The sequence below is a fragment of the Dermacentor silvarum genome, chromosome 10 (genome assembly GCF_013339745.2).
Source record: "Dermacentor silvarum isolate Dsil-2018 chromosome 10, BIME_Dsil_1.4, whole genome shotgun sequence".
In the NCBI taxonomy this organism is placed as follows: Eukaryota; Metazoa; Arthropoda; class Arachnida; order Ixodida; family Ixodidae; genus Dermacentor; species Dermacentor silvarum.
Window position 1 is genome coordinate 109,764,839 of NC_051163.1, and position 24,048 is coordinate 109,788,886.

Genomic DNA, 24,048 nt, shown 5'->3' on the forward strand with positions numbered 1-24,048 from the left:
GAAATAACCATGAGAGCAAGACGTAGGCAGCTGTTTCATGACCTAGATGAGACACATGTCCTGATATTCATGTCATGACCTGTCATTTATGTGCGTCATACACTCTTGTCAAATTATGCCCATTTTGGTACCTACCAAGTTAACGAAACGACCATGAGAGCACCAAGACATGGGCGGCTATACAGATACTCTCAAAGTTGCAACTGTTTATCAAAAAATGCTTCGCATTTAATAGCTACAAATATAAGAATACTAGAGAGAAAGAGACGTAATTTCGGCACAAGTACAGAAGAACAAGTATCTGGCTATCCGAATATTCGGACACTATTAACCGAATAATCGTTCACTCTGGTTTTGCGGTTTTCAAATTCGAATAACCGGTGAATCGAATAACAGGATAACCGGTTTTTCCGCAAAACCGGTTTGATGTTGCGGCACTAGTGTCCCTCATAACCCATTGTGCAGCTTGAGAATGACAACCTCAATTTAATATCCACTTCTTTTTCTTGACTACATGTGAATTTTTGTATTGTAAATGTTTAGTAAGAGGACGTTGCAGCATAGGCAACTGTAAATACATTCACAGTTCAATGCGTTATAAAAAGCTGGCAGATCCCACGCCCTATGGGAATCGATGTTATGCGAAGCAGTGTGCGGGGAGCTTACGAAGTTAACGAAACGACCATAAGATCACTAATATGTAGGTGGCTGTTCCATGAATTGACACGCATGTCATGACATTCACGTCGTGAGTCCGCAGGAGTCCCCTTAGCAACGCCTAGATCTTAACGCGAAAGCCGTAGCCATGCTCAAGACTATGACTTCAACCATTGACCTTTAGCCTTTTCCTTCACTTAGTACCACATCCAAACCCATTCCATAGGTTTTTGAGTGTTAATCATTTTTTGCTGAGTCATTGTCATTTTTGTAGAGTCATGACTATGGCTTCTACCATCATCAATTAGTGTCTCCTCCACTTAGTACCACATCCAAACCCATTTCATTGGTTTTTGAGTGTTAATCATTTTTCGCTGAGTCATCGTCATTTTTGCTGAGTCATGCTCATGACTGTGACTTATACCTTTATCCTTTAGTGTTTCCTTCACTTAGTACCCACGTCAGAACCCATTTCAGTGGTTCTTGAGTGTTCATTTTTTTGCTGAGTCATTGTAATTTTTGCTGAATCATGCTCATGACAGACTTCTAGCATTATGCTTTAGTGTTTCCTTCACTTAGTAGCCACGTCAGAACCCATTTGAATGGTTCCAGAGTGTTTATTTTTTTTGCTGAGTCATTGTCATTTTTGCTGAGTCATGCTCATGACTATGACTTCTAGCATTATTCTTTAGTGCTTCCTTGACTTAGTACCACATTCAAACCCATTCCGTTGGTTTTTGAGCGTTGATTTTTTTTCGCTGAGTCATGGTTATGACTATGGCTTCTACCACCATCCTTTAGCCTTTCCTTTACTTAGTACCCACGTCAGAACACATTTCAGTGGTTCTTAAGTGTTAATTTTTTTTTTGCTGAGCCATTGTCATTTTTGATGAGTCATGCTCATGACTATGAATTCTAGCATCATCCTATAGTGTAGCCTTCACTTAGTACCCACGTCCGAACCCCTTTCAGTGGTTTTTGAGTGTTAATGTTTTTTCGCTGGGTCACTGTCATTTTAGGCGACTTTTTCATGACCTACATGACACGCATGTGATGACATTCAAGTCATGACCTATCATCTGTGTTCGTCATACACTGTTGTCATACTATGCAAATTTTGGTACCTACCAAGTTAACGAAGCGACCATGAAAGCACCAAGACATAGGCAGCTGTTTAATGACCTACATGACATGCATGTCATGATATTCATGTCATGACCTATCATTAATGTTCGTCATACACTCTTGTCATAGTATGCCAATTTTGGTAAATACCAACGTAGCGATACGACAATGAGAGCACCAAGACGTAGGTGGCTAGATGATAGATACTCTCAAAGTGGCAAATGTTTGCCAAGAAATGCTTCGCATTTAATATATCAAATGTGCAGAAGTTGGTGCGTGGTGTATGTGTGAATATATATTCAGACAAGTTTTTCTGAGTATATAAGACATAGGTTCGATGTCTTCCTGCACTCGAGAAATGTTTAATGTTTTTAACAGCGGAGCTGTTTAAGCCGGGCGTAATGTGTCAACCGCGAACGGAAAATGTGGGCCGGTCCTGGTGGCAGTGCAGAAAGGGTCCAAGAACAATGGCACATGCCCCTGTGAACTAGCAAAGCTGAGCCTGGCCAAGTCTAGCTAAGCGTGGTTGGGGCTACTTAAGCTTAGTCAGTCATCGATAGCCAATCAATAGCTAATCGATCAATAATCAGTAAATTCCGGGAAATGCTGGGGATGACTTAGTAGTACTCAGCCTAGCCCAAAAGCCAGGACTAGCTAGGTGCCCATCAGTTCCGCTGTCTCTTTAGCATGGCACCTCCAGTGCAAGCCACGCAAATTTTTTTTTTTTTTTGTCATAAAAGAGCAGCAGATGCCCATTGACCCAAGTTGACATCAATGAGGTTCACTGAGGGCTGGCACATACCCATTGAGCCAAGTTGGTGTCAAACAGGTTCACTGAAGAGCGGAACATACCCAGCGACCCAAGTTGGCGGTAAAACAGTTAGATACAGGCGGATAGTCCCCTGAAAACGCGTGAAGTTCCCAAGGAATGCTAATCACATAAAAAAAAAGTTTTAATTTAGGCAAGGATGCATACACTCAGGAGGTGGTTCAGATGTTACACAAATCTGCGGTTCATGTCACATCATTGTAAGCTATAATAGGACCCGCCGTGGTAACATAGTGGGTATAGTGTTGCGCTGCTGAGCTTGAGGTCGCGGGTTTGATCCCCGCCACGGTGGCTACATTTCAATGGGGGCAAAATGCAAAAAAACTCGCGTGCTTAGATTTACATAGGTGCACAATAAAAAACCCCAGGGGGACAGATTCTTTTTGTCGTTTTTTTTTTGTCAAAATTTTAGGTAAAAGTTCGTCTGGGATGACAAGGCTAAAGGCAGCGTCCCCCACTACGGCATGCCTCATAATCAGATCACGGTTTTGGCATCTAAAACTTCATAATTTATTTATTTTTATTTTTAATTAGATGGCTTGCTGTCAAAGGGGACTCTTTGTCGACCACGAAATTTAAAGACTGTGAGGCATGGACAGTGGCATAAATTGTATCACGTTGGCACCGTATGCAATGTAGTAGCTGCATCGATCACCGTGTTCCTGCTGACAACTACCAAGTGTCGTCTTCCTTTGCATAACTTGCCAGGAGGGCCTGCATGTTGGTAGCTACATGTCAGAATTAACTGACCTTCTGGCCTCTTCTCCTATTTTTCCCCAGCGGCCAGTTCAGCCGACCACTCGGTCATGATGTGGCACCTCAGCGAAGACAAGCGGGCACTTCGGTTCGCTGGTCACACGGTAAGAAGTCTTGGCTAGCATTTCATTGCAGTGTATTTCACTAATTGTCTTGGTGGAGTTACTTGAATTCATCGAGTGAGCATCTGTATCTTGATGAGGTTTCACAGGTCCAAATCTGGCAGAGGGAAACGAAATGCTGCGTGCTCACAATGGAAGTTGTCAAGTGCAGCCGGCTCCTCATAGCCTTTTCATTTGCGCATTACTAATGCTTGTACATTCGAACCTTTTTATAGCAATGGGGTATTCAACATAAAGATGCCTTCATTATGTCCAATATTCGTTAGAAGCCTATGTGCTGATGTAGGTGGCAAAAAAAATTGCGATCGCATATATGTGAAGCAAATGCAGGTCTGATTTAAAACAATAGCATATTGGGCTAGTTGATTTTTGATTATGTTACAAGGGCGGATAGTTTGAAACAGCAAATTAAGGGGCACCAAAGCAGACCGTCATTGCCATTGTTAACCGACAACACCATTTCTCTGCGTGGTTTTAACCTTTACATAAGGTTGCCATAAATTAAGGGGCACCAAAGCAGACCGTCATTGCCATTGTTAACCGACAACACCATTTCTCTGCGTGGTTTTAACCTTTACATAAGGTTGCCATAGCAGCAGAGTTATCAAAGCAACAAGGAATAATTAGTCACGAAAGAAATATCAGTAAATTTCTACAGTTCCTCCAGCTCTGAACTCCTTTACTGCAACAGCAGCGGATCCTCAGAAGGGACAACATCTTCTTTGTGAGAAGCGTAATGTTGTCTTTGTATACTACATTGCGTCTGCTATGGCCTCTGAAATATGTCCATGGACTCTCTGAGAGTTGTCGTGGTGCACAGAACCCCATGAAAATTGGCAATTGCATACCTGCGAACTTCAACAATTTTTTTGTAAAGTGCCAGATTATTGGGGCTTGTGTACAGCTGTCATATTGACACCAATAATTGTGCAAGTTTTCACTTACGTCTAGATTGAAGAGGGGCTGTAGAGAAATTAGGAATCAGTTTAGATTGGACTTTCGTTCATTTCACAGTAATCGGTTAAATATTCCAAGAGAGAACTACAGTTAACTCTTTCACTACCGTGGGGAAGATAGGTGCTTTTGTATGTTACGGCAGACATTTTTTTCTGAAGGAACTACTGCACTCAATATTTAATGTAATACACTAACAGAAAGCAAAATGAATGCACTTTTTACGCATAAAAGTTTTATTAATGAGATGTATGTCATAAAAAAGATATAAATTGTTAAAATCAAGATTTTGTGATAAAATTGAACAAATTTTGTAAAGCCATGCTTGTATCTACCAAGAAAGAAATGTTACAGAAATTTTGAGATATACAAAATGTATTGCCATCTATTAGGCATATCTCTGAAAAATTATAAATAAAACATTGAACAGGTATTCCGCTACAAAAATTTAACTGCAAGCACTACAGTTAGGCGTGCGAGGCTGCGGCCGCCGATGTTCCGGGCTGTGCGTTGCGTTGCTTTCAGACTCAAAATCCAACGAAAAGTCAGTGTCTTCTGACTCACTGCTATTCGATGCATCGATAAGACCAGCTGCAGAGGCAGCGGAATCGTGATATATGTGATCTCCCGAAGCGCGCGTGCCGTTTCCGGCGCCGGACATTTTTTTGTTCTGCTTTGACGATGGCGAAACTTCGGAGCACGTTTAAAAATCACCACCTGGCGGGAGAAAAGCAAACTGCTTAGAAAACAAAAATATAGTTTCTCCTCTTTCACGTCCGATGGCGCAATGTGTCCGTGAGCGACGTAGGAGGTCTCGAAAGCGGCGTTTCAAACCATCAATAGAGCGCTAACGATGCCCAATAGGCGTGGTACGGTAAGAGTTAAAAAGTTTATTTTGGAGTTTCATTTTTGAAACTCTTGAGGCCAGTACATCAGTGCGACGTCACAGATTGCAAAGTATTTTTTCGCATATTGCCCATTTAGGTTGTGTAAAACTCTCAAAACTTGCTTATTTCAATCTTTGGGTTTTTTAGAATAGAAGGTAGTTCATTTTACCGATAACATTTTAACTAGGCCTGATCAGATGTCATCAAAATCTGTGGCATCACAACAAGCTGGTGCAGGGAATGCCAAGGTGGCATTGCCACCTGCTATTCGTTCTTGTGTCTCTTCTGGCTTACCAAGCGTCTTCTCATGGCAAGAATGGCTTCATTTGTATTGTGGATTGCATGGAAAGTAGCTTTTCTAGACAAGCAGGCAGGTTAAAGTGCACAGGTGTCTTTACACACAGACAACTAGCTTGTGTTCTCGCAAGCTGCAGAATTGTCCTACAGTTTCTGTCGCTGTCGAGCTTGTGTAGGTTGTGCATGTAGCCTTCGACGACCGTCGTCGAGGACATGACTTAGTTGTGGCACACAAACTTGACGAGGCAAGGGCACTAGAACTGGAGCCAACAGCAGACCTGCAGCTAGTAGCACTCAGAAACTCAGGAGCAGGTCTTGCTCACCGAAGACCATCTGGCAGGTCGATAGCAACAGTTCATGTGTCGGTACAGAAAACTTGTTCAGAGCACTAAACCCAGGCAAAACACGGATGAGGGTGGAGCTTCAATGGCACGTTCCCAAGTCACCACGAGCAACAGGAGCAGGCTGGTAGACAATACCTGGCCACAGGATCATTGGAATACCTTAATCTTCCCCAAGAAGAGGCCCCTGGACTAGACATTCAGCCTAGCCAGCTGTCCTTTTTTTCTTATCCAAATTCTTCCGGGCACATGTCCCTGTGCCTTGTCTAGTGTCCAACGGTTGCGCCACACTCGCAAACACTTTGTCATGTACTTCATGACAGGTACTTTGATAGGTTTTTATATATATTGTTCGTCGTCCTCCTCTTCTTTCTTTCGTCTCAACCAAGGCGTTACATTATCTTTGTTTTCTTTTCTTCTGATTTTTGACAATTGTGCAAGCTGCTAGCTATTCACGACTCCAACTAAATGCTCGCCTCCTAGCGGCTGCGTCGAGAACCAGCCGGTCTTGATTCAGCCTCAGGTTCTTACATTACAGCATGCACTGCAACGTTGCCTCGCAGTTCTCAAATTGTCATGATGCCACTGTGCACAAGCCCGAAAACGAAAAAAAAATTGGATGTCGAAAGAACTTTGCTGTGTACCATTTTCATGAGGTGCACATGCTGTGTTACAAAAGGAAGGCGAAGATGACAACGACGACGAAGGCCTGAGTATGATCGTGCAGTGGCACCCGAGAAAGTCAAAAAAAGGAAAAGAAGAATCTCCGGAGAGCCTCGTGGCGCGAGCGTGGAACATGAGAGCAGTGCCATTGTGAGGGAGGAAGCCGAGAGAAGGCAATAGCGGTGGAAAAAGCAGCCTGTCGGACAATGTGTCCAGGCTCCTGCCTATGCCTGGTGCTCCTGAGCCTACGGCTGAACAAATGAAGCTGGTGTACGTCTGCAGGGCGTCCAGCGGAGCACATACCACAGCCTCTATGATCCTGGACTTCCCTCCTGGCCTACGTTCCTGCCTCGTTGTGACGCCTCGCTTCACCACCTGGCTCCAGCTATAGGGTATCTCATCAGCTGCCCTCTCGACACCTGCACCATTTCGGCCATGACCTCCTCTGACACTCCACACCGAACCATACAGTGATGTGTGAACTTCGACTTGTGTAGTTTGCAGACTGGGTATTGACACTATATTTAGAGGTGTTCCTTATTCATGTTTCTTACAAGTTATATCTCATTGAAGTGTTATAAAGTATGGTTGTGGTGCATGCGATGCAGAGTATTCGCTTCGTATTTTCTTTCCTAAGTCGGTCTGTATTGACCACGTTCGAAAACGTACTACAGTGAAAAGATCTACACCATGACAACCATGCGTGTCATCGCAGTGGAAAGACAGAAATATATCATTTCATCGTTTCCCTAAAGAAGCAGACAACGTACAACGAAGAGCAACATGGATAAGAAACTTGTGCATTTGTTTAGGCAGGTGCTAATTAGTGATGTACTCTTAAGCTTAATTTGGTTTTGTTTAGTTTTCCGCCCCTGCATTAGTGTTACTACAATGCCTTAAGCAGCAGGAATATTCTTGCCAATGTACTTTTGTTCACAGGCACCGGTAGCAGGATTGACAGCTAGCTCGTAAGGTCTGAAGTTGATCATGACAAATGTTATGCCGCGAGGCAACATATCGTTTCGATAGCATGCTTTAGTTTATCCGTGTAAGCAGAAGATGTTGTTTCCTCATTCAGCGTGGTGAGTTGTTAGTTTATTTGCTCGCGAGAAATTTAGAAGCAATTGCAGACAGAGCTCATTACAGATTTGGAGCATTCGACCTGGCCACAGCGCCGCTAGATTGCTTTCCAACTCTTTGCACACAGCTAAATTCTATTACAACTGGTTTGATTTGCCGTTTCCAAGTCGTGCATTTACGCTAATGTAAGTGACATTGCTCAAGATAAAACGCTCGCCAAATTTCGGGAACTTGTTGGAAGAAACACAGCAAGGTTCGATTGGTTATTTCTTTGTCACGTTTCACCAGGGTTTGAGAATTTGTAGCGCCGGCGTGTGTCTACTGTGTTCCCCTAGCCTGGACCTTGCCTCGAACACTGTGTACTGCGAGCATCAGATGCAGACTACCTTGTCACACGGATCAGTTAACTATAAAGAGAAAGGTGCACACCGACTCATACACTGAACTCTCATTTGTTTTTATCCCAAGACACACTGACCAAGTAAACTAACAGTTTTTAGGCTCATTCTATCAGTGCACAATATCTGTATTTAGCGTCTGAAAGCAGGAAAGACGTTACTGCCTATAAATTGTGGGATGCTATGTGGTATGCTGCAACCCGAGTCGCAATGCGGAGTTGCATATACGAAGCTCAAAAACATTCAAGCGTCGTAGCTGTATCAGTGAAGCAACGCTGCGAACAAGTGCTTGCACCTTTCGGAGGCCCGCTACGCATATACACTTCCCTTTTTTAGCCTCTGGCTCGCTTGAAAGGCTTGCTAGGCAGGCCGGACGTTTGCACGCACAGTGCAACTATTTCGATGGTTTTGTCACTGAAATCTTTGAGACCGATCAAAATGAGGTAATCGGCAGCAAGGACCCTTTCGGCTTCGATGAAACAGCTCAATTCTACGCTGCAAACGAGAAACTTGAGCACAACACCAAACAAAATAGCCACCGTGAACCTGGATGTCGTAGCCATCTTTGTTTATTTAGACAGTGTTGCCAGCACAGGTAACGGATTCTGGAGTTGTCAACAGCATGCTCTCTAGTACCATACCAAGCCACAACTAAAACCACCTGCCTGCTGCCATCATTTCCATCACAGATCCTTCAGCCTTTAAGTCTGGTTTAATTGATCATTGATCATCTTGTGAAGCAACTGCTTATGTATACGATCACTTTTTCTGTGAACACTCTCCTCTCTGTAATGCCTTAGTGGCCCAGAGAGTAATAAAATGAAATAAAATGGTTTTTCTTTGTTCCCTGCAGGGTGAAGTGTATGGCGTCCGATTTGCTCCCTCGGGTAACCTCCTGGCATCTGCGTCCAGAGACTGCACTGTGCGCTTCTGGTTCATTAACAGGTAAGAGACGACTCATTAAGTGCCCGCTCGTCAGTGCATAATGAAACAGATCGTAATTACCAAGAGGATGAAACCTGGAATTCAAGTGTAGTCAGTGACAAGTTAAGAAAGCAGGAGAGTCTGTATTAGCTCGATGTGTGAAAACTTCACGAGAAATATGAACTTAATCAACGGGCAGAAAAGTGTAGGCAGCGATAACAATGCTCATGATTCTTGATGTACTAAAATATTACGAAATACCACTGTGTTCAGAGTGTCTGCACGAAAATTAAATTTTGTGCTTCCGGTACTCAGAGGTCGTCATCTGCTTGAGTTGTGCTGCCTCCTCCGCAGTGCAAGATTGTGGCGTCGCTGCAGTTTCACTGACTGCTATCACAGTGTGCGTCTACGCTTTCCAATCTTTTGCTTTGCATTGCAAAAGCAAAAGCAATTTTGCTTTTGCAAGTGAGTTTGTGTACACACCGACTCACTTGAGCACAAGTAGATGTGCAGCGCGAACATGGTGTTTGTTGCTTTCACAGCTGTGGAATTTGTAAGAGGCGCTCTTTACTAGCCTTTTGCTGAAAATTAGCAATGCAGTGCCATTGTGGTGTGCAGTTGTTGGCTGCAAAGGCGGCAAGAGTGGTAAATATGCACTGCACCGATTACCACAAGACAAGCAGCTTCAGCAAGCCTTGTTGGGTGGCAGCCTCTGAGTTTAGTTTAGCGTGTTGTAGGCGCCAAAACTGGAAGCAGTGGCGTCTAGTGAAAATTCAACACCAAACTTGCACAGTGGGCAGAGCGTTGTGGCCGCTGTAGTTTCCACAGTGCAAGTCGTCGAAGAAGGAGCGAGATACCTGTGGAAGGAATAAAATGTAATCTTTGAATACCGCTAACTCTGCTTGCACTGAACAGATTGAAATACTTTTTGCTGTAAGTTATCTATAAAATTTTGTTCTTTCATGTGAAATGCTTCGCACGACATTGATGAAGAGTGTTGCAGGGCCTCTTCAAAGGACTATTAACATGATTTTGTAGTTTTCGAAGGTTTACCACACACATTCTACACATAAAAGGATCACATTCAGCGAATATTAAAGGTAGGAAACACTTATTAAAAGAATTGATGGTGCATTCATGCTTTGCAGACGATTGGCAATGTTATATCCGTGTCACACGGGCGTTTGGAAGGCCTTCCAACCGATAGTCAGTTGACTCAAAGGTCAAGTTCAAGCTGCTACACGGGCGGTTTCGAAGACCGCCGAGTCAATAGTCTATCGAGTCAACGGAGCACCCTACAACTGTCGAAATCTCGATGGCCTTTGAGCAACGGAAGCGGAAACAGCGCGAACATGCCGTCTCGTTCACAGTGTGCTCGTACTCACGGTTAGAAAGAACATATCAAACCAAAATGCTCTAAAAATACTATATATGAGTGTTATTAATTATTCAACAAAGTATTTTTGCCACTTGATATGTGCGAACTGCACATACTCTCGACAACAGCCACGTGCTTGTGTTCGTACACTCTCCATGTGCTGCCAGCTGCCGTCATATCGCCGCCATTTCTCCGTATAAACAAATATAAGAGAAATTATAGTACTTTTAAGTGGTTTTAATGTTGTTTAACTTTTGGTGGCATGAAAACGATAATAAAGATCCGCAGCGCCACACAATTTTGTGAGAAATGCCTGAACCACTCAACAGCCTTTCAAAAGTGCCATGTAGCAGCGCGACAACTGCTTTGAGTCGATAGAGTTGTGGCGTTTCGAAGGCCGTCGACTGGAAGGCCTTCCAAACGTGCCCGTGTGACATGGGTATTAATGCGATTAGCGATCTATGTTATCGTGGGTGTGTAATCAGTGATGATATGGTTTATATGTTATGGTAATTATTATAAAGAGTGGCATATACCCAGTGACCCAAGTTGGTGTGAAAGGAAAGCAGTTAGGTCGGGACATATATCGATACCAGTAAGAGAATGCTAATCACATTAATATTTGCATTCGATACTAAGGTCATCTCGCAGAGCTGTACCAAGCGTCATGGACACTTTTGTGACATCATGACACACTGCAAAATTTGCTAAAGTTGTATTTCAGTAAGGCTAGGTATGATGGTTTTGGTCCGTAAAAAATTAACAAGGGTGGTGCGCACGTTTCTTCAGGCTGCACTCGCGTGTAGTGGTTGCAATGATCGCAGGAAACGAGTGAACCAGTGTCTCATGGCGTCATACCTCCGCCTGCTCAGTACTGAAACTGAATCTTGGCTCGTAGAAGCAAGTATCGCAGCAGATTATTCGGGGGGCTCTGGCACTTGCCGGTATATCTTATAAGATTTAGATGGTGTTGAGCATCATTTAATGTAACAAATAAATTGTGCTGAAACGATTGAAGATGATTGTCAGTGTAAGCAAATAGCCGAACGCTTTGGGAAAGCTACTCCTTTCGTTAAAGGAAAAGTGCGCTTGATGGGCAGTGTTTGTTGCAGTGAGGATATTTAGGCAGAGTCTGTCATTTCATCTCTGGCTGTAGTATAGGTGTACAGCAAGGGCGTCTCAAAGAGCTAGAACAGTTGCCAGTCGGCAGCAAATGTGTCCTGCAACTCAGGTGCGTTTGCGCACATTTTCTATGCGTCAGCACCAATTTGAACCACCAACCACAAAAACGGGCGAAAGAGCCAAAGGCAGCTGTTTGCTTTAAAGGCCCAAAATGACATTTCAATAGTAGGAACAGCTGGGCGAGTTGGTATGGTAGCCTGATGATATGGTACCAAAGGTCAACACAAAGATAAGAAACAACAAGACTGCACTGACTCTCTGCTAAAGCTTATCAGAAAAAAAAAAAAAAGACTCACATAGTAAAAAAGCTTTTGTATGCACCACCTGGCAGATATGACAAATTTTTAATGTGTTTTCTGCCATGTTTATGCTTTTTTGTCTTTTGCCCATCAGGTGCAGCATGTGAAAGGTTTCATATAGAGTTACTGTATATATGGCTCCCAAAGGCTCCCTTTGGAAGCGCTCCCTTTGGAATATACAGTAACTCTATATGAAACTTTTCACATGCTGCACCTGGTGGGCAAAAGCATATACAGTAATTTTATATATATATATATATTATATATATATATATATATATATATATATGTTCCGATCAGCGTTTGAGAGTCAGCGCACTGTCTTGTTTCTTATCTTCGTGTTCGTATTTGGCGCTGTTTTATCATGTTAATGTCATGTCACTAAAGTGAAAGGCCTGTACAGAAAGAAGTGTGCTATGCCTCTTGAGGCATGAGTGAGTGCGGAAAAATGCTAGACAATTGGCCAAACTGAATTTTCTCTCATGTCAAAATGCAATGTAATTAGTTTATTTATTTATTAATATATTATTATTATTATTTTAATATAGACCTGATACTGAAAGGTTTTGATTATTAGCCACCGCAAGCAGTGGCTAATAATTTTTAATGTATTGTTTTCTTCATTGGCGACCAATATGGGAACACCCCTTAATCTGCCGGACCTTATCGCAGCTAGCAGTTCAGTATCAGATTCGGCACTTCTGCCCTTGATGGCTGAAGACGACTTGCTTCGATTGCTTTGTCGGTCATGAAGGTCTAAGGCTTAGATGCAATATCAGCTGAAGCTATAGTACGTAATATCAGTGTGCTAGCTGGGCCGATTCTTTGTATTTTGAACAGTATTCTAGACACGTGTGTTGTACCCGATGAAATGAAGAGAGCATGTGTTATTCCGATATTTAAGGGCGGAGATGCGTCAAAACCAGAAAACTACCGCCCCATATCCGTACTTTCTTTCTTAGCACAACTGCTAGAAAGGCATGTTCTTGATGCTATGGACAGCTTTGCTTAAACCCATTTTATCGCCCTCGCAGTACGGCTTTGTTCAAGGCAGCGGTATGCAGAAACGTTTTGAAACTTTGTCAGACATTTTACACGAAACATATGAACGAAACCAGGTGGCTTGTGGACTCTTCTTGGATATATCGAAAGCATTCGACTCAGTTAACCACCGTATTCTATGCAGTAAACTTTACAACTATGGCTTTCGGGGACATTTTCTAGATTTCTTTAATAGTTATCTTTTGAATTGCTCTCAAATTGGTTGTTTGAATGATGTACACACCACACTGCGGTACCTCACAGCAGGAGTGCCACAGTGTTCAGTACTGTGACCACTTTTATTTAACTTATACGTGTGCGATTTGGGACAGGTAATTTGCACAAGCACTATTTTTCAGTATGCGGACGACACTTTACTTGTTTCAAGACACATGGAATATGAAATGGCTGTTGCTCTGCTTCAAATTGACGCAGTTAATGTCATAGACTGGTGTAAAAGTAATCAAATAACAGTTAATGCACAAAAAACGCAATTAGTCTGTTTTAGAAATTCCTTAAAAGTTATTGATGCCGCTTTGCCTGTCCTTTTGCATGGCTCTGATTGTCTGAATTGTGACTGTACACCGATTGAATATGTAGACAGTGTTAAATATTTAGGAGTTCACTTTGATAGTGCTTTATCATAGAACGTTCATATGGTTTCCATTTGTGCAAAACTTTGACGAGCTGCATGCTTACTTTACCGCGTCCGAAGCTACGCTCCTATTAAAATAAAGAAAATGATCGTTCATGCGCTAGCTTATTCCATATAAGATATGGAATCTGCTGTTTCCTTATTTGCAGCAGTTTTTGGAAAGCCAAGGTAAACAGGGTATTGCAAAATATTTTAAAAAGTGTAGCCTACAACACAAACATTGATACGAATAACCTGTTCAGGTCTCTGGCAATGCCAAACTTTGATTCAGTGTTTCTTTCTGTTGTTATGCCGCGATATTTCCGGAACGAAAATTTTCGCGTACCTGCTATAAAACACATGAATTTGCGCAATCCCTCCAGATGTGTTGTTCCTCCGACAAGAACTAATTATGGCAAAGGGCAAAGACAGTATTATATTCCGAATTTGTTTAATGAACTCCCCACTTTAGAACTGGAGCAACGAAGTTTATCCGGCTTACAGAACGCCTTTAAAAGGGGATATAAAAAAAAATATATTACTCGTATGAAGCTAACTTTTATTTGTGTCTATGTGAGCATTGAGATTGGTTTAGACATTATATCTTTATATCTATTTCGCGGTTTTCCTTTAGAACATGTGCTGATGCAGTGTATATTCATGTAATAGTGTGATGCGTTTTGTTTGGCGATGACATGTAGCATCTTTTTCACTCTGTTTTGTACGTTTCTTGGTAATTTGTTTTGTTCGTGTTATTGAAAATGGTGAAGAGCTTTAGTTTATATTTTGGAGCATTAGTTATGTTCGAGAACCTGTTAATGTGATTTTGCCGCGACTGTCAGGTCCACTGCCACACAAGCTCTTGGAAGGCTTTGGCAGACCTCACAAGAAATGCGTGTACCTAAGAACTTGCAATAAATGCTATTATTGTTATTATGATCAATGGTTCACCACAATTTCACGCTGGGTTTGCAAATCCTGTTCGGCGTTTGTAATTTTCTTGCTGTATTCTCTGTAAAAGCAGTTCTTTAGATACCTAGCAGCAGTGTGTCACTTAAGCTTGACGAAATGTGTGCCCTAGCATCACTTCAGGCTGTGTCTTTTCTGTGGCATGCCTTTCGCGTTGTTGTTGTAGCTCTGAAAGGGGAAATTGTCATTCACCTGAAACGTAGCATGGAGCAACAAAGGAAGCCGGTACGGGTTTCTCATAAAGAAAGCTTTGCATTTAAGAAAGTCTCAAACCAGAATGAATTTTTCCTCAACTGTGAAGAACTTTCTTTCTGGAAAACCATGCTGGTGTTAACAACGCAAAACCTTAGACAGGAACACGAGACGAGAAGACGACACCACGAACGCTTTGGTGGGAAACCATATGGGTTTTCTTTATAACTTCATGCTACATTTGAGTGGTTGACAATTCTCCCGTTCATAACACTTGCTCCACCTTGTGGGATTCCGCAAAACTCATTTGCTTGTTGTAGGTCTGATTGCACGGCAAGTTTTCCTGACAACACAGCCTTTCTCACGCAGTTGACACACCGCATGGTCTGCTAAAATTTATGCATGTCGTTGTATGAATATTTGCTAAAGGAGCAAATGTCTGACTTCATGTAGTGCATAGAGCAGATTACTAGTGATCTATTGCAGTAGCACAATGGGGTGACAAGGGAAGGGAAGGATAGTCAAGGATAGCCAAGGTTAGGCGGTGTGATAAGATTAGGAAATCAGCAGGCAGAGAATGGAGTCAGCTGATGCAAGAAAAGGTTAATTGGAGATCGATGACAGAGGCCTTTGTTCTTCAGCAGCCATAAGTTAGGCTGATGACAATGAATAATGACGGGAAGAAAAACTAGCATCATCTCCTGTTCTCTCACCTGACCCTCCAGGAAGGACGAAAGCCAAGTCTTGCGGGCACACACTGCGGCCGTGCGGTCTCTGGACTTCGCTCCCAATAGTCTTTCGCTTGCCACGGCCTCGGATGATATGACCGTCAAGGTGAGTGCAGAAATCTGTAGTTGTAGCATGTGGTGGTGTAATGCTATCAAAGTTGCGAAGGGGGTTGTGAAGGGGACACTGGAGGCAAACACTGTTGGGTGCCTGTAGCTGGCTGTTGGCTAAATAACTGCTCATGGCTTCTCGGTTGAAAAAAAAAAAATCTTCCTGGGGGATCGAAGCCGTGACCAATGCCTTTCCAGGGAGGTCGCTCTACCATCTGAGCTAACTAGGGGACTAGCAGATTGCCGAGTGTAGCTGAATTGATCGACAACACGAAGCACAAAGAGAAACTGAATAAGGCAGATCGGTTTGTACCTGAAGTCTAACGTGATTGAAAAGAAAATTGGCTTGAGGTGTATTAGTAAATTATGCGTCTACGATACCAAAAGAAAGCCGCTCTTACGACGAGAGAAAATTTGGCAAAGACGCAGAAATGAAAGCGGTGGCAACGCAGCCTTGGGTGTTTCCGCACCAGCCCGCCCCGATCTAATGGATTTCGATGGCATCTCCTTGTGTCTTGTTAATTTTTTGTCAGTTCGGATGGAGTGCATTGAATTCAAAAAGAGCCAAAGACTGAACTTAACAAGTTTCAAGAATGTTTAGTGCGTCGCACCGCAGCTGAAATACGGAAAAAGTACGTTGAAATGTATGATATCGCCCTGATGCACTGGCGTGGAGGTTCTGGCGTGAAATCTTAAAAAATTGATACTTTGACAATTTTCTCTTCTAATGAACAACCTGCTACCACATAAAGGAGTGAAAATGGAGTTTTAAACTAACAGCGCAAACCTTAGACTCACTTTAACTTCCTCTAAACTAACATCGCAAAGGTAGAACTTTGATGGCGCAGTGTTTTCGTCCCTTTCTTTTGTCCAAGTGCCACCGTCCCGCTGTTTAATTATGTCCCACCTATCACCTAGCCCAAACCTGCACCTTATATGGTTATGAATATTCCTCCGAAATATTTTCTTGGGCTTTCTTATCGTGTCTGTCCAGGTGTGGTCAGTACAGCGTCAGATCCTGCAGCAGACCATCACAGTGCACAGCAACTGGGTCCATTCAGTGAGGTAAGCCGGCCAGTTTGCTTTTTTGCCTAATCGATTACAGCAGAGGTAATTGGGAGGCTTTTAGGATGCTAACTGGGTAGGCAGAATAAGTGTATACTCGCTCATAGTCATTGGCTAATATTTTTGCAGGCTGTTTACTTGCTCACATTCGTGTGCGCTCTCATTTGTCAGCACTCTGTCACGTTCCTACTCATGCTCACCAACACTCACCCAGGCTCATGGCCTGGATGAGTGTTGGTAAAACCAGTAAAATTTGTGAACTTGTAGCAAATTGGTGAGCGTAGTAATTAATGCCTATTAATTATTATTTTTTCATGTCGTTTTTTATACTGATCTTTGCTTTTGTCAATTTGGTGCTCTCGATTTTAATGTTAAGGCATATTCAAGCCGTTTGTGCATACACTAGAACAGGCTGTTAGTTTTTAACTGGCGAATAAATTGGGATATGCCGCAAAGATTTTAAACCTTTTGCAATGGAGGTTTTATTCATAACACTGAACAGCCAAGAAAGGGACAGCAACACAATCAGTCAGTGCCAACAGCTCGAGCTCAAGACTTGCGTACCGACGGCGATGGCAGTCTGCCTGACGTGCATGGTCATCTGCTTCACAACAATGGCCCCGACAGCCAAGGGGGGCCATCCTGGAGACTCGGGGCGAGGACAGAATGAGGGGATTGAAGTAGGCTCTGAAGCAGCTGACGTAAACCATCTGGCAACCATGACGGCACTAATCATAGGGGGGAACCATGTGCTGGATGATGTAGTTCTTTGCTGAAAAGCATTCAACAATGCGGTAAGGCCATGTGAACTTTGTGATAAACTTGGACGTGGACAGTACCCAGAGCCAGACTACAGTGTCGCTGATAAAGGTGGGGTCGGATTTTGCTAATGTGACTCAGGCCTTTGTCATCCTTGGTTGGTGTGTGTGAAAGTTTGTGCGAGCTGACGGCACTCTTCTGTGTACTTGTCTACATCGGAAAAAATTCAGCACCAACAGGACAATAAGGAAGGATAGTTTTCATGGCCACATAGAAGAAAAAGAAACTACGAAAAGGCCTGTGGTTGCTTGAACGATGGAGTTGTAGGCAAAGGTAGCAAAAGGAAGACCCTTGTCCCAGGTTTTCCCATTCTGAGTGGTTCAAGGCCACGTACATTGCTAGTACATCATCGAGGGTATGATTGAAGTGGTCTGAGGTCATTTCTCTGAGGATGATAGGCAGCAGTAGCCTGGTGGACAGTGTGACATGCTGCTAAGAGCTTTAGAAAGACTTAGGAAAGAAAGATGTGACAACCATTTTTGATCTATTTTCCGTGTGCACTGTGACAGAATGCAATCTTGTACTCATATGTCGGTGGCTGTCACTTTCTTGGGCTGTTCTGGGGCTTTGTTTACTGCAGTTAACCCTTGACATATTTAATGGACATGGATGTAATGAATTATCGGATACCAACTTGTAGTGAATATGTGCTTATAACGAATACTGGATATAACGAATTTATTTTCGCGTCAGATGCGACACTTTTGTAATGAGGTTCAACTGTACACTGTTTACTGCACTGCTTGCGATTCATGGTAATTCGTAGTGGTAATTCACTACTAATAATTCATGGAATTACCTTCCGCTGCACAGGTACTCCCCAGATGGCCGTCTTCTGGCGACATGCAGTGACGACAAGACCCTGTGTATCTGGGACACATCGTCCAAAACATGCGTGCACTGTTTTGCAGCCGGCAAGAAGTGAGTCCTGCATGCTTTATTCAAATTTGTTTTGCAGGCTGCGCAGTGAAATGTTATGTAATGCACTTACAGTCAATGACGCGGGCCATCCATACGGTTGCCAATTCAGTTGACCTGCACCGTTGGAAGAACAGGATTTGTCTATTCTTCTGGCATTTTCTCACACACCGTAAATGCATTTATGCAGCCTTCTCGAACTAAAGAAAGCCTTTTCAGAACCGGCCAGAACTTTGAGGTTACCAGAACTTTGAGGTCATACAATGTATGGCCAAATGGAATTTGCTGAATCAGCAGCTCAACAAGGGTTTTAATAATAAATTGGCAGAGAAAGTTCTGTAAAATTAAATGAAGCTGTGTTGTGTAGTAATGCATTGGTACTATTGATAAGCTCCACATGATTGATCACCAAATGACTACACATAACTTTCCTGCCATTATATGCACCATGCTTTTTTCTCTAAAGGCATTTACTACATTTTATTTGGATATTGGGTCTTGTGCCTGTATATTTCGATGCAAATAAAGTTTCATGCCAAACAATGATGCTACCATGTACCAGCAGAGGTGGGCAACCTCATGAGGTTGACTTCAACTTTAGTTTGATCACAGCTCAGCCTCAGGTAACGAGGTGAGGTTGGTGACTGCTTGAAACTGAGTGAGTTCAACAGTTCTGACCTTGACCTCATTCTTAAGTGATGTTGAATGAGGTTCAGTTCGGAGGTCAAAGTTTTCTGAGCTGATGTTTTCTATGCTAGGTGGAATTCTCCGCATCATCATCACTTCAGCAAAACTTTTTTTAAATGCTACACTCATGGCGACCCCTTGTTAATATTGCACTAAGCAGCTCTTTCCTGTGCTTGGTTTTCAAGCACACACGTCAGACGACCACAGCATTACCTACATTTCTCTCTCACGGCCTATGTTGCACATACACCATGGTGTACAGTTAATTACTTCCACCCGCCCCCTTTCGACTACTTTGTATCTTGTCTACATTTCCATTGGTTGCAAGCTCTCACTAACCCGCCGTGGTTGCTCAGTAGCTATGGTGTTGGGCTGCTTAACACGAGGTCGCGGGATCGAATCCCGGCCACAGCGGCCGCATTTCGATGGGGGCGAAATACGAAAACACCCGTGTACTTAGATTTAACTGCGCGTTAAAGAACCCCAGGTGGTCCAAATTTCCGGAGTTTCCCCACTACGGTGTGCCTCATAATCACATCGTGGTTTTGGCATGTAAAACCCCATAATTTAATTAATTTAATTCAAGCTCTCACTCTTTTGCAATCCTCAGGCAAGCTCCGACAATGTTGCATTGGGACGTGACACAACTTGGTAAGCTCGCGCTTTGAAGCCTACCCCAGTATTCTGGGAGGAGATACGTGCGACGCCGTCTATGTGCTCTCATTCGTTTGTCTACAGTTGGCACGATGCGTTTCAGCTTTCTCGACATCAGTAAGCACGTGCAAGGCACGTGCTTTGGCTTATTGGTCTCCACCAACTTCCCCACTTATGTGGTGGCATTTGTGCTGCACTGCTAGACAGGAGCAAGCAAGTTGGATAGCCATCATTCTGTGTTGATGTCAGCGCAGCTGTGCCGTGTGCAACGTCAGTGGAAGTTGAGAGCTTGACGTGTCATCGAGCGTTGATGTCAGCACTGCCACACGGGAAAACATGGTCACTAGCTCTCCTCGCCAGCCATGCTTTGAAACCTCACCATCCGATCGTATGTAATGGCCACCGCATGCGAAATTCGAATTTGACATACTCACTGAATCACGACGACGATACCAGTTTTTCCTTCTAAGCGCAGTTCTAAGCGCAGTAATCCTTCATAGTGCAGTAATAGACAGTAATGTAATGCCTAGTATTGAAAAATGGGGCTCTTCGTCCAACAAAATCAGAAAGAGGCACATGGTGTGACTGTGTGTAAAGCATTCCACTCTCGAAACGCCATCTGCACAGGAAGCTTCTGCGTGCGAACCCCTTTCTGGGTGGGAAGCTTGTTGCCAATAGATGTATGTTCATACCCCTACACCTCATTGGCATTCAAGCATCACGATCACATGAACATCCTGGGCTAGATTGATGGCTGTAGCAGCGAAGTTCAGGTACGTGCACTACCTTTTTCGAGTCTGAAAAATGGAACAGTAACTGCACTCAACAAAGCAACTTCAAATAGAACATTTGGGATTGGCGTACACGTTTTGGCCGGTGGCTTGACTTGATTGGAGCACAGCCTTCAAGCTAACGTGCTGATTCCGTTCGATCACATTGATTGCACGGTTGCATTTTAACGACAGTGAAAAATGAGTGGAAGTAATTCGTTGCTCCTGTGCCATGTATAGGCACGCAAGCCACTGTCGGGCCATCAAAATCTGCCAGAGATCCTATGCTGGCCCATCGAAGGTATGATGCTTGTATTTCTTTCGCATAGACATGATAGAAATTGTTTTTGTTATTAGCATACATATTTTAAGCAAATGCTGGAAATAACAAAGGTATTTATGTGTAGGATGTGATTTTGTTATAACTAAATTTGATTACTCTGGCAGTGTGCAGACCCGAATTATGTTTGCACAAGTTATTTTCTCAGCATCCTGTACGTAATTCATGTTGATTGTACCTCACTGCATGTGACGCTTTGTGAGCACCATGGAACTATTGATAAATCAAATGTAGAACAATACTCTCAGTCTCTCTGTTAAAAAATAAAACAAGAAGCTATATATTTCAAGACTAATGGCACACGAACAAGGAATTATCAGGTTGGAGCCAATGTATTGACATTCAGCGAGTGTATCGCCTTGACAATTGAATGTGCAACTCCAGCCCGAAACATCCCTTGTTCAACACTGACTTTATACCGTATTTACTCGCATAATGAATGCACTTTTTTTCTGAAAAACATGTGCAAAGTTTGGGGGGTGCGTTCATTATGCAGGGTAAAATATTGAGCCATCTTTTTTTTTTTCGTGGCCACCTCTAAAAAAAGTCACAGTTTCGCCCAAAAGGCGAAGCAAAGATTGCGATAGCAAATTAGCAGAGAGCCATACGAAGTAAGAATAGTACTTTTATCGGCCGTATCGACTTGTAAACATTCGACTTCACACTAAATTAATAAGCATAGTGTCAGCGGGCACAGGCAAACATGAACACATCACACTCGATGACTGCGGACACTTGCTGTCAAAACGCTGGTGTGAGGAAACGCAGCAGCAGCAGCGAACGAAGTGACTTTCGTGCCGTGTATCACTTCAACACAAACTGAGCGGCGAGAACGGAGCACGCACGAAGATATAAGCTGCCGTTGCACCTAGACTCAGCCCCTAACGCAGATTGCTTTCAAGATAGAGCGTGCGCGGCCGCGCAATGCACAGTGGCTGCGTTGCCCTCTCTCCCTCCTACGGCGCATTTCATTCCTCGAACACAGGAGATTGAGGCGCGATCGTTGGTGCCGACGGCAAAAATGCACCTGGAGTGTCCATCTCATGGTATGATTCAACATTCGATATGGTGTCCTACTCATTCATACCCGCTGGACACCGTATGGGAGGCCGAATAATTTTGGATGACTTGGCTTGTCTGTCGGCAGAACAAGGACGGCGGGGGCAAGCCATGACATAGGCATTTTGCATAGGCATCTACTTTGGAAAAGAAAAAGTAATAGGAATCAAAGAATGATCTGTACAGCAACACACACTTATTGCAGCAGCTTTTTATTTTCAAACATTGCTGAAAAGGTCAAAATGCGGATGGATAATGAAAGTTGCACTCACTCCCGCGAAAACTGTTCATCGTTCTGCTTTCCCACTTTACAAGGCGAACTGTCATCATTGCTCACACTTCTCAGTGTTGCTGGCATCGGGATTCATACTTTTTGTAAACTGCTCAGATCGAAAATTTCTGCTTACAATATGTCCACGTGCTTTTGGAAGTAACCGCTGCAGGTTACTGCAAGTAACCGCTGCATTCCGAGTATAAGGTTTTCATTGAGCCATAAAAAAACGAGTCCTTAATGGGCTCCTCACCAGGTCTGGCCATTTTTGAGCTGATAAGCACAGCGCATACAATGCGCGCTAGCAATTGTATCTGCTTAGTATTACATCCCTACGCGCTGTGGAAAAAGCTTAAATTTTAAACCAAACGACGTTCACCCTTCTTGCAAACACCACGCTCCCAGCCAGAGAGCCGAGGTCAATAGCACAAATGCACGATTTGTTGTAGCATCGTCCCGATGCTACAAACAAATGTGAAAGCGAAAACAAAACCACGCGTAATAAGGAGGAACAAACTTTTATTTAAACCAGCAGTTTAGCTGGCTGGGCCTAGGCCTCCCACGTGGGGACATCGAGGTCTTGCCTCTTCGCCGCCTCGCAGGCTTGCTGGGTAAAGAAAAAAAAATAAAGTAACAAAGTACCCAAGTTCGTCAGCGGGCGTAGAAAGGCTTATGACGCACCACGTGGATGACTTCGGGTCGTGCGCGGCGCCGCTGTGATTGCGAAATGCCGTCTGGCACGACCTCATAGTCCAGTGCGCCAATCCGTCGGATAATCTTGTAGGGTCCGAAATAGCGTCATAGAGGTTTCTCGCTAAGTCCTCGCCGGTGTATCGGAGTCCAGACCCAAACACGTTCGCCGGGCTGGTACTCGACGTTGCGTCGTCGAAGATTGTAGTGTCGGCTGTCGGTCCTCTGCTGGTTCTTGATGCGCAAGTGGGCGAGCTGTCGACCTTCTTCGGCACACTGCAAATAGCTGGCAACGTCGAGATTTTCTTCGTTGGTGACGTCCGGTAGCATGGCGTCAAGCGTCGTTGCCGGGTTCCTTCCGTAGACCAGGTTGAACGGCGCCATGTGCGTCGTTTCTTGCACGGCCGTGTTGTATGCGAAGGTCACATACGGAAGGATGGTATCCCACGTCTTGTGTTCGACGTCGACGTACATTGCCAGCATGTCGGCGATGGTCTTATTTAGGCGCTCGGTGAGGCCATTCGTCTGCGGGTGGTAGGCGGTGGTCCGGCGATGGCTTGTCTGGCTGTAGCGCAGGATGGCTTGAGTTAGTTCAGCCGTGAAGGCCGTACCTCTGTCGGTGATGAGGACTTCTGGGGCACCGTGACGCAGGAGGATGTTCTCAACGAAGAATCGGGCTACCTCGGCGGCACTGCCTCTGGGCAAGGCTTTTGTTTCGGCGTAGTGGGTGAGGTAGTTCGTAGCTACGACGATCCATTTACTCCCGGACGTCGACGTTGGAAAAGGCCCCAGTAAGTCCATCCCGATCTGCTGGAACGGTCGCTGAGGTGGCTCGATCGGCTGTAGAAGTCCGGCTGGCCTTGTCGGCGGTGTTTTGCGTCGCTGACAGTCTCGGCATGTCTTTACGTAATGGGCGACGTCGGCAGAGAGGCGAAGCCAGTAGTATTTTTCTTGTATCCTCGTGAGCGTGCGGGAAAAACCGAGGTGTCCAGCCGTTGGGTCGTCATGGAGAGCTTGCAGAACCTCTGGACGCAATGCTGAGGGTACCACGAGGAGGTAGTTGGCTCGGAGAGGCGAGAAGTTCTTCTTTAGAGGAATGTCGTTTTGCAAGAAAAACGACGCCAATCCTCGCCTGAACACCTTCGGCACAATGACGGTCTTGCCTTCCAGGTAGTCTACAAGGCTCCTTAGTTCCGGGTCGGCTCGCTGTT

At 44.0% G+C, this 24,048-nt stretch overlaps 1 protein-coding gene across 1 annotated transcript in view; it reads left to right on the plus strand.

The window, feature by feature from the left end:
• The window catches only part of LOC119466453 (POC1 centriolar protein homolog A), a 90,039-nt gene that overhangs the window by 7,025 nt on the left and 58,966 nt on the right, over positions 1-24,048 (plus strand). Inside the window, exons 3-7 of the mRNA XM_037726971.2 lie at positions 3,392-3,471; positions 8,963-9,054; positions 15,454-15,562; positions 16,559-16,629; positions 18,262-18,369. Of these exons, the coding sequence (XP_037582899.1) occupies positions 3,392-3,471; positions 8,963-9,054; positions 15,454-15,562; positions 16,559-16,629; positions 18,262-18,369 (460 nt within the window). The remainder of the gene's footprint in view (positions 1-3,391; positions 3,472-8,962; positions 9,055-15,453; positions 15,563-16,558; positions 16,630-18,261; positions 18,370-24,048) is intronic.